Raw genomic sequence first — 15,119 nt, forward strand, 5'->3', positions numbered from 1 at the left:
TTCTTTTTTTTTAAAGATGGTGTTTCACCGTGATGGCCAGGCTGGTCTTGAACTCCTGACCTCAGATGACCCACCCACCTCGGCCTCCCAAAGTGCTAGGATTACAGGCATGAGCCACCGCGCCTGGCCATACAAGGGCTTTTTATTTTTTTTTTATTTTTTATTTTTATTTTTTTGAGTCGGAGTTTCGCTCTTGTTACCCAGGCTGGAGCGCAATGGCACGATCTCGGCTCACCGCAACCTCCGCCTCCTGGGTTCAGGCAATTCTCCTGCCTCAGCCTCCTGAGTAGCTGGGATTACAAGCACGCGCCACCATGCCCAGCTAATTTTTTTGTATTTTTAGTAGAGACGGGGTTTCACCATGTTGACCAGGATGGCTCGATCTCTTGACCTCATGATCCACCCGCCTCGGCCTCCCAAAGTGCTGGGATTACAGGCTTGAGCCACCGCGCCCGGCCCCATACAAGGGTTTTTAAAGTAAACTTGTTATTCAATTATGACACATATACTGAAAAGCCCATAAACAATGTTCAGTGAATTTTCATAAAGTGAACACACTGATGTAACCATTACCCACATCAAGGAACAGAAAACGGAGCCTGGCCAGATGCGGTGGCTCAGGCTTGTAATCCCAGCACTTTGGGAGGCCGAGGCGGGCAGATTACAAGGTCAGGAGTTTGAGACCAGCCTGACCAACATGTGAAACCCTGTCTCTACTAAAAATACAAAAATTAGCTGGGTGTGGTGGCACACACCTGTAATCCCAGCTACTCAGGAGGCTGAGGCAGGTGAATCACTTGAACCCGGGAGGTGGAGGTTGCAGTGAGCCAAGAACATGCCACTGCACTCCAGCCTAGGTGACAGAGTCAGACTCCACCTCAAAAAAAACAAAAAACAAAAAAAAAAAAAATTGGGAGGCCGATGCGGGTGGATCACGAGGTCAAGAGATCGAGACCATCCTGGTCAACATGGTGAAACCCCGTCTCTACTAAAAATACAAAAAATTAGCTGGGCATGGTGGTGTGTGCCTGTAATCCCAGCTACTCAGGAGGTTGAGGCAGGAGAATTGCCTGAACCCAGGAGGCGGAGGTTGCGGTGAGCCGAGATCGCGCCATTGCACTCCAGCCTGGGTAACAAGAGCGAAACTCCGTCTCAAAAAACAAACAAAAACGGAGCCGGGCGTGGTGGGTCAGGCCTGGAAACCCAGCACTTTGGCAGGAGGATCACTGGAGGCCAGGAGTTGGACAGCAGCCTGATCAACAGAGGGAAATCTGGCTCAAAGGAAAAAACAAACAAAAAACAAACAACTAACCAGACCACTCATCCCCACTTAGACTCTCCTTTTGTGCTAAGTTTCAAAATTCACTTATTATTTTCTGCAAACTGCATTCTATAGTCGATCTCAAACCTTGATTGAGATACATTTTCACAGCAGTATACTCTTTCTAGAGCAGTGATCTCAAAATGTGGTGTCCTGCCAAGTAGCGTTAGACTTTCAAGTTCAAGGACCCCCAAGCTAGACTAACAGAATAGGAATTCCGGGACTGAAGCCCGGCAATTTGTGTTTTAGCAAGCCCCCAGGCTGATTCTGACGTATCCTGAGGTTGGAGAAGCACGGATGTTAAGTCAGTTGGAATAGTTCTGTTTCGTGATCATGTAGTAACCGTTAGATGAATGCTAGGGTTTAAAAGTGTTATACTTGACTAGTAGTGACAAGTTCTCACTACCTACCTCTTTCTGAAATGGGCGGCAGGCAAACGCGTTTTCATTTTAACTAACTGTGTTGTTGTTCCAGTCAAGGTTGCATTTTACAAGGAATAAGGAAGATAAAGCTGCCACCTAGTATAACCTCACTCCTCGCTCAATACGGAGTCCTCCAGTTACATGCAAAGCCCTGGCTTCAGACTGGCGACAAATTCAACGCCCAGAGGCAGGAACAGGTCTTGGCCAATCAGAAGCCAGGCTTGAGCCGCTCGCCCGTCCTGGCGGTGTGATTGGTGGTTTCCGCTGCCGGAAGCGACCCTCCGCAGCCACGCCCCGCACCCGGGAAGGCTAGCCAATCGTTGCTCGGCGCCTAAAGGGCCAGTACCCGCGCAAGCCGTTTGACATGGCGGAGGACGCCTCCTCAGCTGCTCCGAGTCCCCGGGGCTGTGCGGATGGTAGGGATGCCGACGCTACCGAGGAGCGGATAGCAGAAACGGAGAGAAACGACGAGGAGCAGTTCGAGTGCCAGGAACTGCTCGAGTGCCAGGTGCAGTTGGGGGCTCCAGAGGAGGAGGAGGATGCGGGCCTTGTGGCTGAGGCCGAGGCTGTGGCTGCCGGCTGGATGCTCGATTTCCTCTGCCTCTCTCTTTGCCGAGCTTTCCGCGACGGCCGCTCCGAGGACTTTCGCCAGACCCGCGACAGCGCCGAGGGTGAGGGCGGACCGCGTCCGGGCTGGGGACTACGCATGGGGCGGAGGCGGGCCCAGTGGCGCGCGGCAGAGGCCTGGTTCCCGTCGCCGCCGAGGGAGGTCGGGAGAGAAGGAAAGCTGCGGCCGATTAGCCGGGGGTCCGAGGCTCTGGGCTGAACTTTGTGCGAATCCCTGTTCCGCCCGTTGTCAGCACCTGAGTTTTTCTCAAATTGTTTTTCTCTAACATAAAATGAAAATAAGACCCTGTTTAGGGTTGATGCAAGCATTAAATGATTTAAAATGTATGCACTTGCACGCAACCCAGTACCTTTGTCTCTTTGGTGCTTTCTACTCAGGTATTCGGTGGTGATATTCAGCAGTCATTATGGTCACCATAATCGAGTGACACCCCCCCCCAACCTCCGCCATCAGTGTTTTGTGTTAATTCGTGATATATTAAACCTCATTTGGGCTGCTTGCTACAGCAATTTTATTCTGTATAGGCTCAGAATAAAAGTAAATGTTGGGCACATGCCTTTAAGTCCCAGCTACTTAGGAAGCTGAGGTGAGAGAATCAGTTGAACCCAGGAGGTGGAGGCTGCAGTGAGTCGAGATCGTGCCACTACAGTCCTGCCTGGGTGACACAGTGAGACCCTGCCTCAATAAATAAATGAATGAAACTGTTCATGAAATCTGCCTAGACAGCCTGTAAGTGATGGACAAAGACATAGATCCATAGAGAACCAGCAGCATAGTTTTTTCAGTCTAACACTCTCCCAGCTCAGATGTTTGATTAAAGGTACCTTTCCGCCCCCTGCCCCAAGTTGGGGTCTCACTCTGTCACCCAGGCTGCAGTGCAGTGGCGCCATCACAGCTCTTTGCAGCTTTGACCTTCCTCAGACTCAGGTGATCCTCCCTCTTCAGCTTCCCGAGTAGCTGAGACTGCAGGCGCGCATGATCACGAGCAGCTGTAAGATTACAGGCATGAGCCACCGCGCCTGGCCTAGCGTAGCTTTTTGGAAAATAACAGAAAGATCTTCTGGTACTTCATTCAGAGTTGGCACTAAAATTACTCTGCAAGTATATGTTTATAATACTATGCTATTTAACAGAATTCTCAGAAAGACATATTGACACGTTTCACTTCATCATAATCCTGTGAGTTAGGCAAATAATCTTAGTTATAAAGTACTGATAGGTTAAAAGGGGGTGTTTCAGCCCCATGCTTTATCTTTCAGTTCAAGGATCTTTCCTCTATTGCAGATAACACTGGGGCCATGGATAATTAACATTAAGTGGAAAATTAAATCCTGGAATGAAGCTAGTTCCTCAGAGTTATTAAAAAGTTCCCTTAGAGTTGGAGATATCAGTATGAACTGTTTAGCTCATGTAGGTATAGATGACTCTGGAAATATTTACATATGCTTGTGTAGACACAGGTTACTATACAAACATGTATTTCCTTGCTCTGTCAGATAAAAGGGCACAGAAGTAACCTAACTCTAGCAACAATGAGTACACCTTGCACCCAGATCTTGTTTTCTAATACGATTCTGCAATAAAAGGAACCAGGGCTCTTTGGAGAAATGACTGATTCTGGAACTAGGACAGGAAATGTACAAGGTAAACCTGGAGCATCTTCTAGTGCCAGGAAGTAAGGATGTGCTAAGAAAGAAACAAAAACACCTCAGTGACCGGGTTAGAAAGGGACACAGAAGCCATCTGCAAGACTTCCCAGTGGCTACAGCTGAACCACTAATACAAGAAGATAAAGTGGTATTAGTGTATAAACTTAAAGTATAAAATAATTTTACGTGAGTCCATACTGATGTGAATAAATAATTAAATAAATGGGAAATCTTGCATGCAGGATTCCAAGTATTAATAATTTGATGTTGCTACTGTCTCCTCAAGGAGTAGAACATAACACCTTGAGTGTGGGTTGCCCACAGTGACCTTCTTCCAAAGAGTACAGTATAGAAAGGGGGCAAGGGATAGTAAGTTTACAGTGGAGAAACTTGTCAAACACTACCTCACCTAGCTAAACAGGGTCAGCATCCACAGTAATAGTTGAGATATGTTCACTTGTTGTAATGAAAATAGAACTTTATCACTGTGGTCTTATTCCCAAAACCCCATCACTTCAATCTAATTATGAGAAAAGCATCAGACATATTCCAGAAGGACATTCTACAAAATACCTGACCATTACTCAAAATGTCATCATCAGAACCAAGGAGAGTCTGAGAAACTAATAGCCAACAGGCTCCTAAAGAGATAGGACTAAAAGTAATGTGGTGTCCTGAATGGGATCCTGCCACAGAAAAAGGACATTAAGTAAAAACAGGAAATCTGAATATAGCATGGGTTGAGTTAATAATAATGTATCAACACTGATTCATTAATGTAATGCAACATACTAATGTAAAATGTTTTAAAAAAGTAAGATAAATTGCTTCAGGGTATATGGAACCTATCTACCATTTTTATATTAATTACATCAATTTAAAACTGTTCTAGAAAATAGTAGATTGTTTTAAAGAAAAAAAAAAACCCTATTCATAAAAACACCCAGAGCCAAGGTTAAAAAATTTTTTTGTTAAAAACCCATGTTCAAAGTTGTAGCTCAAGATTGGAGGAATAATCTAGGCCACTGTCATTATTTTAAAGTTAAGGGTACAGGAACCAAAGAGAGCCCGCTATTTTTCAAGTGGCACTGCTAATCAGTGGCCAATATGCAAATTGTGAACATAGCGTTATTTTGGGGTTCCCATTTTTAATTTTTAATTACCCTTTTTAATTTCTTTATTGAATCGCATTTACTACATTTTCCTTCCTTTTTTTTTTTTTTTTTTCCTCTTTTCAAGAAACAGGTTCTTACTATGTTACCTATCTTGAGTGATTTGGTACCCAAGTTGACCTTTGAACTCCTGGACTCAAGGGGTCCTCCCACCAAGTATCTTGGGACTACAGTATTACAGTTTTCAAAATTATAAAAATATACAACACTTCATGCTTTCTAGAAAATTCTTAATTGTTTTATTCTGACTCAGAATTATTCACAGATCTCGGATAATACCTTTCTTTTTTGTCTTTTTGTTTTTTCCCTTTTTGTGGAGAATAGATTCTTGCTATATCGCCCAGGCAGGTCTCTAACTCCTGGGCTCAAGCTATCCTCCCTCCTCTACCTCCCTAAGAGCTGGGATTACAGGCATGAGACACAGCGCCAGCCAGATTATACCTTTCATAGACTGTTAATATACAGTGGAAGGCAGTATAGTATAACAATTAAGAACATGGGCTCTGGAATAAATTGTCCCAGTTTGATTCCTGGCTCTGCTACTTTTAAACCTTACCCCTGTCAAAAGACAAAATTACAACTAATTTAGTTTAAAGATCTCACTTGGCTTTATTATGATTCTAGATTCAGGTAATACTTTATTCCATAAAATAAGTGCTCAATGAATTGAGCAGTTGGGGGTTGGCTTTATAGACAGTAAAGGTTTAAGGAAGCTAAAACAAAACAAAAAGCAGATTGGTTATTTCAAAGTTACTTGTAAGACTGGGACGGAGAGAAAACAGATCCATGGGATGCAGAATGGATGTTATGTTAGCAGGCATGAAAGCAACAGTAATTTCCTTGTACGAACATCTTCATCAGAGCTCTTGGCTCATTAGGTGCACTATCAATTAGCAATGGTATTTTGAAAGGACCCTTTTTTCCGAGCAGTAAATCTCAATAATGGGCTTAAAATATTCAGCAAACCATGGTATAAACAGAGGCACTGTCATCTAATCTTATTCCATTTCTAGAGCACAGACAGAGTAGATATAGCGTCATTTTTAAGGGCCTTAAGATTTTGAGAATGGGAAATGAGCAATGTCACTGGCAGCATTAGTTCCTAACAACAGAGTCAGCCTGTCCTTTGAAATTTTGAAGTTAGGCATTGACTTCTCTCTGGCTATGAAAGTTCCATATGATATCTTCTTCCAATATGAGGCTGTTTCATCTACAATGAAAATCTGTTGTTGACTGGATGCAATGGCTCACCCCTGTAATCCCAGCACTTTGGGGGGCCAAGGCGGTTGGATCACTTGAGGTCAGGAGTTTGACACCAGCCTGGCCAACATGGTGAAACCCCATCTCTACTAAAAATACAAAAATTGGCTGGGTGTCGTGGCACAAATCTGTAATCCCAGCCACTCGAGAGGCTGAGGCGCGAGAATTGCAGATCACCTGATGTCAGGAGTTCGAGATCAGCCTGACCAACATGGAGAAACCCTGTCTCTACTAAAAATAAAAAAATCGGCCAGACGCGGTGGTGCATGCCTGTAATTCCAGCTACTCTGGAGGCTGAGGCAGGAGAATTTCGTGAGCCTGGGGGATGGAGGTTGCAGTGAGCCGAGATTGAGCCATTGCACTCCAGCCTGGGTAACGAGAGTGAAACTCCGTCTCAAAAAAAAAAAAACATAATATTTATGGAATAAATTTGTGTCTTATATGGGCCTGATTTGTGGTGCTCTAGAATCTTTATAATAGTAATATCAGAAATTATTGATCACAGATCACCATACAGCTATAATAATAATGAAAAATTTCAAATATTACAAGAATTACCAAAATGTGACAGGTACAAATACTCTTAGAAAAATGGTGCCAACAGTCTTGGCTCAAGCAGGGCTGCCATAAACTTTCAATTTATTAAAAACATGCTGTATGTGAAGTGCAATAAAATGAGGTAAGACTGCAACTGTTTGTGGTACTCATTAAAATTTTAATTAGGTACTTATATAACTTGGTTTAATTTATGTCTTCTTTCTCAGATTAAAACTTTCATGAGGGCAGGGAATGGCTATCTTGAGTCACCACCTCCTAACACAGGCTGGCAGTAGATGTTTAGTAAATATTGAATGGCTTGTGTTTAAATTCTATATAAATTTTGTGCTCTCTTAAAATCCTGTTAATTCTATTATGACTGTGCATGGTCCAGATAATCTCTGGTATAGCATAAGATTATGTTAGAATTGGAGGAAATTGGGTAAAAATATATTTGCCTTATATGCCTAATTGCTACAGAACTGCTTTTCAGTTTGTGATTTAAGCTTTTTATAAACACCAGCCAAGCCCTGGGTTAGGTGTAATGCTAGTAGTAGCACCTTCAGGTCTTAGGTTAGACATAATTTCTTCAGAGAAGCCTTCCCTGACACCTCGTCTGTGCAAAAGATACTTAAACACACAGATTCCTTTGTTATGTGCTTCCATAGCATTCTGTACTTGTCTTTTTAAAGTTTTCACCACGTTTTTACTGTAGCTCAATTGTTTATCTCTCATTGCTGCATAGTAAAAAGCTCACTGTGGTCCAAGAGTATGGCTTACTCAGTATTGTATGTATTCACTGCCTGACTCAACATCTGGGTGGGCATTCAAGTTCTGGCGAGGTTAATATTAATATGTGTTAAAATACAGCTTTGTAAGCTAAACAGACTCACTTAACTGAAACCTTGATAGAAATAATGTAAAATATATTCTATTGTATGGAGAGTTTCTAGGTGTAAGTTTCCAAGCAATGATTTTACAATTTGTATCTAAATCTTTTTTGTTAATGTAGACTACTACTGGTGAAAGAATTCTCAACAATTTTTATTCTGCATGTGAAAGTTATATTTTCTAAGAAATATGTTCATTGCTATTCTTTTTTTGTTCTGATTTTTAATCAGACTGTAAATGTACCACTCTAAATTTATGATGATTTTTACATGTTTGTAACCTATTACTGAACAAACCACACAGTGGCACTACTGGATCAAGTTTGATTTTAATAAAATTCACTTTTTTTCTTTTTTAGCTATTATTCATGGACTATCCAGTCTAACAGCTTATCAGTTGAGAACTGTATACATATGTCAGTTTTTGACAAGAATTGCAGCAGGAAAAAACCTTGGTAAATATGTGTTTTTATTTTATGTTGAAAATATTTCAATCTGCATCTAAATGTAAGACAATGAGAAGAAACAGATGTTTTTGAGGGGGAGTTTGCTTACAAGTGTCTGGTGCATAGGGGGGTGTGTGTGTGTGCACATGTACACACGTACAGCCATATCTAAAACAAGTAAAAGAAATGTAGTCCCTGTCTTCTTAGAACATTGGTTCTCAAACTTTAGCCTGCTCCAGAATTACTTAAAGGACTTATTAAAAAAATATATAGTGCTGAGTCTCACTACTTCCCATGAGTTTCAGATTCAGTAGGATGGGTATGAGGCTTGAAATGTACATTTCTAATAAATTCCCAAGTGATTTTGATGCTACTGTTGGGGCAGTTGTTTCATTGACTATTTGGCAACTTTGTGGTGACTCCAGTCATACACATTGTTTTTTATGGGCAACTATTATATTTGAAATCTCTTATTTGAACTTGATGCCAGCACTTATTTATGTAAAGAAGTACAGTTTATAGCTGTAATCTCTCTCCCTCATCTCCGTAGTTCATTTTAAATTGTAATGGGCAAGGCTGATTCAGTTTATCAATAATGGCTGGTATTTACAACATGGTCATTTTAAAAGGCTATTTGATGCAAATAATTTTATATTTATATTGGTTTTTATAATTTACAAAATGCTTTTTCCAACAATCCTGAGTAGTGGGCAGTACTTACATAAAACCACTTGCTTATCAAAGTGTTGTCTTACGTAAAATCCCAGTGTATTAGCACCACTGTCAAGGCCCTCACACAAGTAGCTCTGGCTGATGTAGTCTGCTTTGTTTAGGGGTGAGGGTAGGGCTGGAGTTGGTGCCAAGACCATAAATGGATAGAACTAGATAGATGCGGAGTAGTTGTGAAAGAGTCAGAGCTGTAGGTAGACCTCGGCCAGTTGCTGGAGAAGCAGCAGGCTGGGGCAAAATTGCAGATCATGCAGACCATAAGTTGACACTGTTGTTAACAGGATTGTTTTCTAAATTAAAGGTGGAAAAATATTCTAAAGTGCCTGGTAGTGCTTTACACGTAGCAGTTGTTCAGTACATCTTAGTTGCTTCCTGGATAACCTTTTCTTTTTTTTTTTTTTATTTTTTAAAATTTTATTTATTTATTTATTTATTTTTTGGCCCAATTGCTGGAAATTGCCCACTGGATAACCTTTTCTTCAAAAAAGGCGGGGGGAATCCAGATTTTATGTGTGATTCCATGGTTTAATCTTGGAATTTACCAGAATACTTTTTGGGATATATCCTAGATACAATAGGCCTGGGACAGCTATCAAGAATCAATGTATTTCACCATAATGCACTCAACTGAGGCAGCATTGAAAAGTTTATGTATTGGATTTTCATCTATACATAACACTTTTGTTTTTGTTTGTTTGTTTGTTTTGCTCTATAGTGGCACTGGCTAATAGAAGTATGTGAGCCACATGTCTAATTTAAAATTTTCTGATAGCTATGTTAAGAAAAGTAGGCCAGACACAGTGATTCACAACTATAATCCCAGTACTTTGGGAGGCCTAGGCAAGAGGATCGCTTGAGCCCAAGAATTTGACACCAGCCTAGGCAACATTTCGAGACCCTGTCTCTAGAAAAAATTTAAAAAATTAACTACATGTGATCCTGCAGTCCCAGCTATTCAGGAAACCAAGGTGGGAGGATCATTTGAGCCTGGGAGGTTGAGGCTGCGCTGAGCTGTGATTGTGCCACTGCACCCCAGCCTGAGTGACAGAATGAGACCCTGTCACAAAGTTTAGAAATTCCCATTCCAAGCCAGGCACAGTGGCTCATGCCTGTAATCTTAGCAGGCTGAGGCGGGCAGATCACGAGGTGAGGGGTTCAAGACCAACCTGACCAACATGGTGAAACCCCATCTCTACTTAAAAACACAAAAAAACTTAGCCAGGTGTGGTGGTGCGCACCTGTAATCCCAGCTACTTGGGAGGCTAAGCTGGAGAATTGCTTGAACCTGGGAGCGGAGGTTGCTGTGAACCAAGAGTGTACCATTGCACTCCAGCCTGGGCAAAACAGCAAGACTCCATCTCAAAAAAAAAAAAAAAAAAAAATTCCCATTCCAGCAGGTGTAGCTAAAAAAATAATAATAATAATTAAATAGGTAGAATTAATTTTGATAATCTTATTTAACCCAATATGTCTAAAATACTATGTCAACAAGTAATCAGTGTAAAAAATGTTAATAGGGCTGGGCATATGGCTGACATCTGTAATCTCAGCTCTGGGAGGCTGAGGTGGGCAAATCACTTGAGCCCAGGAGTTTGAGGCTGCAGTAAGCTATGATCATACCACTGCACCCCAACCTGGGCAACACAGCAAGACTCCATGTCTAAAAAAAATGAGATGTGTTACTTTTCTTTGTAGTTAGTCTTTGAAACCTGGTGTGTGTTTTATACTTAGGTACATCTCAGTTCAAACTAGCCATATTTTAGGTGTTCAGTAATTATGTGTGGCTAGTAGCTACCATATTGGGTTTAGTCTCCTACCCCACATAGGGACAAGATAAGACATGTTCAGGGTGGTGTGGCCATAGACCCCCACATAACTTTGAAATACAGCAGATATCTTAAAGGGGAAATGCTTATGACAGTCATCCTCCTGTCGTAGAATTTTAAACTTTTTTTAGACAGTGTATCTCTCTGTGGCCCAGGCTGGAATGCAGTGGTGCCTTCTTAGCTTACTGCAGCCTCAAACTCTTGAGCTCAAGTGACCCTCCCACCTCAGCCTCCTGAGTAGCTAGGACTACAGGTGCACCATCAGGCCTAGCTAATTTTTTATAGAGACAAGTTCTCATTATGTTGTCCAGGCTGGTCTTGAACTCCTGGCCTTAAGTGACCCTTCCACCTAGGCCTCCCAAAACTCTGGGAGACTTGTGTGCCTTTCTACTGCTGCCTGTTGCATTGTTCTGGAACTTAGACATGTCTTGTGGAGAAAAGCCAATCATGTTTGCAGTTCCTCTAGTTTCCAGTCGACAGTTCCAGCCCCAAGGAAACCACCAGAAGCTGTTCTTATGTCTCTTTCCCCAGTAAAATCTCTCTGGCTGGAGTACACTGGATCCTCAGCCTTCTCCAAAATAAGCAAATCAGCAGCTCACCTCAGAAGGGATTTTCTCTCCGGAATTTTAGTTCATCTCATTTTCATTGCTTCTGTAGCTACCCATGTCTTTAGCAACATGATTTTGCAGTTTATCTAACTGTTTTCTAGTTGTAGTGGGAGTGTTTTATTTGCTGCAGTATACTACATCCTACCTGGAAATTTTTGAAGCTAAGATCTAACATACATTTTCTATATATCACATTTATAAGAAGGAAGGCACATAAGTGAGAATGGTTAAGTAATGTCAGTCAAGAAACACTTATTTGAAAATGTGTGTTGAAATTAGTTTTCGAAGGAAAGCAAGCAGGTGAAAAATGAAGAAAAATTAGGCAGTCTGCCTTTGCATTTTCATTTCACTACTTTTGAAACACAGTAAGTGATTTTTAAGTGTCTTGTTGTCTGCTTCTACTACTTGCTAGGTGTGTGACCTCTCTAGCTCTCAGATCTTACTGTGTGAAACAAGAGTGCCACAGTACCTGACGCTCAGTGTTAGTTATTAGCATGAATATCTTTTGTACACCTCTTCCTTATCTTATGCTGCTCCATTTTCCTGAAGTGTTTTCCTTCCCAGCCTTGTATTCTTCACTTAGTTATCATATGTTTATCCTTAATGTCCCAGTTTAAATGACTTCTATTTCATCAAGGATTCACTTCTAGTTTTCCTACTTAGAGTTAATACCCTGTTCCTCAAATACACTAGATTATGCTTGAGAATTTAGTCAATTTTTGGGCAATGGGCGTAGGCATCAATATTTTTCAAAAACTCTTCAGATGATTCTGAGGTATGGCAAACTTTAAGAACCACTGGCATAATGCAGAATTCCATTAAAGTACCAGTTATATTGATTTGTCTGCATGTCTTCCTCCATAGCTAGCATGTGAATTCCACAACGTCAGGAACTTTCTTCTTCATGTTTGTATCGTAAGTACCTGGCACAGAACCTGGAATATAAAGAGACTTAGTATGTGAATGAATATATTTTTATATCTAAAATGTTGGGAAAACAATTAGGAGAGGACAACAGGAAAGAAAGTAAAAATATTTTTTTCATCAACTCGGGAAAGCTATTGTTCCTAAAATAAAAATATTTTAAACTAATATTTAAACTGCATGCTCACTTTAGTTTTTCAAGGAAAAAAAATGTGCTATTTAAAATTCTCTTTATTATTCTTATTTGTTTTTTACTTGCTTTGGAACTACAACTGTGTTAGGAACTATAGAGGTTTAGAAAAATACTAAGTGCCTCCAGCCCCCTAAAATTTGAAATATTACGCATTGTAGAATAAGAAGTTTTTGTCTTCAAGACACTTTAAAAGCTAATAGCATTGTTGAGGTAAGTGTAAAGTATTGCAAGGCATTAAAAAAGGCATAATGATATGAGTTGGTTTTGTTTTGTTTTTGAGGCAGAGTCTCGCTCTGTTACCCAAGCTGGAGTGCAGCAGCGCGATCTCAGCTCACTGAACTTCCCGGGTTCAAGCAGTTCTCTGCCTCAGTCTGGGATTACAGGCGCCTGCCACTACACCTGGCTAATTTCTGTGTTTTTTGTAGAGACAGGGTTTCACCATCTTGGCCAGGCTAATTCTTGAACTCCTGACCTCGTGATCCACCCACTTTGGCCTCCCAAAGTGCTGGGATTATAGGCGTGAGCCAGTGTGCCTAGATTTTTGTTTTGTTTCGTTTTGTTTTTGTTTTTGTTTTTTGTTTTTTGTTTTTTGAGAAGTTTCACTCTCTCGAAGTTTCCCAGGCTGGAGTGCAATGGCACAATCTCGGCTCACCACAACCTCCACCTCCTGGGTTCAAGCAATTCTCCTACCTCAACCTCCCGAGTAGCTGGGATTATAAGCATGCGCCACCATTCCTGGTTAATTTTGTATTTTTAGTAGAGACTGGGTTTTTCCCGGTTGATCAGGCTGGTCTCAAACTCCAGACCTCAGGTGATCCTCCCACCTTGGCCTCCCAAAGTGCTGGGATTACAGACATGAGCCACCATGCCTGGCTGAGTTTCTTTTTAATTAATGGAACACTTCAGGAATTTGTGTGTCATCCTTGTGGAGGGGCCATGCTAATCTCTGCATTTTTCTAATCTTTATATATGTTCTGCCAAAGCAAGCACATACAGGAGATGTAGAGAGAGGACATTTCCTAGTCTCTTAGCTGCTGGGGTAAGGGCAGCATTCAAGAAAGAGGTGAACTTTGTGCTATTCCTGTAAGAATTGCTAGGTTTTGTCAGAAAGTATAAAAATGGTTCTGGCGACATCCTCAGATATGGGGGTGGGGGAAATGGGGGGAAAGGTAGTCGAGGCAAAATGAAAGCATTAGCATTATTTTGAAAATAAACCATAGTTTACCAGATAGAACTCTTGATTTCCATATACAACTTCATAAACTTGGTCCTCACCCAGGCTTCCTATGATAGTAAACATCAGCACAATTTATCCAATTGTTAAAACCCGAGTCTTCCATTTTTTCCTCATGCTCCACATGCAATCCATTAGCAAGTTCTATTCTACATTCAAAATAAGTTCCGAAACAGATAACTGCTTACCTCTTCCATCATCTCTCTAATAGAATTCATCCGACTTGCCCACTGACCTTTTTCCTGCCCTTTGTTTTTTCAAGGTAGGGTCTTGCTCTCATCTAAGCTGGAGTCCTGTGGCACCATCATAGCTCACTGAGACCTCAAACTTCTAGCTCAAGCAGTCCTCCCACCTCAGCCTCCCGAGCAGCTGAGACTACAGACGCACGCCCCCATCTAGCTTTTTCTGCCCTTTGAACATCAAACTCCTCCTCGGAATCTTTGCACTTGCCATTCCCTCTGGAATGTATTTCCTCCAGATCTTCGTGTGACTATTCCTTCTGCTTCACATTATGCTTTTCTCAGCTCCACTGTCACTTCCTCGCGTTTAACCCGTCTGAAAGAGCTTTCCCCTCCCCTACCGTTCTTCATTTCCAGTACCTTTTTTCTTTTTTCTAGCCCCTGCTACTCTGAAATTGTATTATTTACCAATTTATTGTCTTTCCCATTAGCATGTAAGCATCATAAGAAGAGGGATTTTGTCTTATCCACTGAGACACTCAAAGTATTTTTGTTTTGTTTTGTTTTGTTTTTTTGAGATGAAGTCTCACTCTGTTGCCCAAGCTGGAGTGCAGTTAGGCGATCTCTGCTCACTGCAACCTCCACCTCCTGGGTTCAAGCGATTCTCCTATCTCCAACTTCCAAGTAGCTGGAACTACAGGCATGTACCACCATGCCCGGCTAATTTTTGTATTTTTAGTAGAATTGGGGTTTCACTGTGTTGGCCAGGCTGGTATTGAACTCCTGACCTCGTGATGCACCTGCCTCGGCCTCCCAAAGTGCTGGGATTACAGGCGTGAACCACCGCGCCTGGCCGAGACACTCCCAAGTTTTTAGGTGAGTGCCTATATATAGTGAGTGGTCAATAAATATTTATTTTTTATTTATTTATTTATTTTTTGGGGGACGGAGTTTCGCTCTTGTTACCCAGGCTGGAGTGCAATGGCGCGATCTCGGCTCACCGCAACCTCCACCTCCTGGGTTCAGGCAATTCTCCTGCCTCAGCCTCCTGAGCAGCTGGGATTACAGGCACGCGCCACCACGCCCAGCTAATTTTTTGTA

General features: G+C 41.7%; 1 protein-coding gene and 1 non-coding gene across 6 annotated transcripts in view; one reads left to right on the forward strand and one right to left on the reverse strand.

Annotated features, from left to right (window-relative positions):
* Positions 1–2,031: 2,031 nt before the first annotated feature.
* The window catches only part of TERF1 (telomeric repeat binding factor 1), a 39,212-nt gene continuing 26,124 nt past the window's right edge, over positions 2,032–15,119 (forward strand). For 4 of the 5 annotated variants that reach the window (XM_032296334.1, XM_032296336.1, XM_032296339.1 and 1 more), the window contains exons 1-2: positions 2,032–2,414; positions 8,239–8,334. In XM_032296334.1, the coding sequence (XP_032152225.1) occupies positions 2,108–2,414; positions 8,239–8,334 (403 nt within the window). In that variant the 5' untranslated portion in view covers positions 2,032–2,107. The remainder of the gene's footprint in view (positions 2,415–8,238; positions 8,335–15,119) is intronic. The other variant, XM_032296335.1, reaches the window with a different exon arrangement.
* On the reverse strand, positions 13,492–13,595 carry LOC116563659. The gene has a single exon (XR_004274504.1). It is a non-coding gene; the product is annotated as a U6 spliceosomal RNA (small nuclear RNA).

This window comes from Sapajus apella, unplaced genomic scaffold, assembly GCF_009761245.1.
Source record: "Sapajus apella isolate SASKATOON/1434 unplaced genomic scaffold, GSC_monkey_1.0 scaffold35, whole genome shotgun sequence".
Classification (NCBI taxonomy): Eukaryota; Metazoa; Chordata; class Mammalia; order Primates; family Cebidae; genus Sapajus; species Sapajus apella.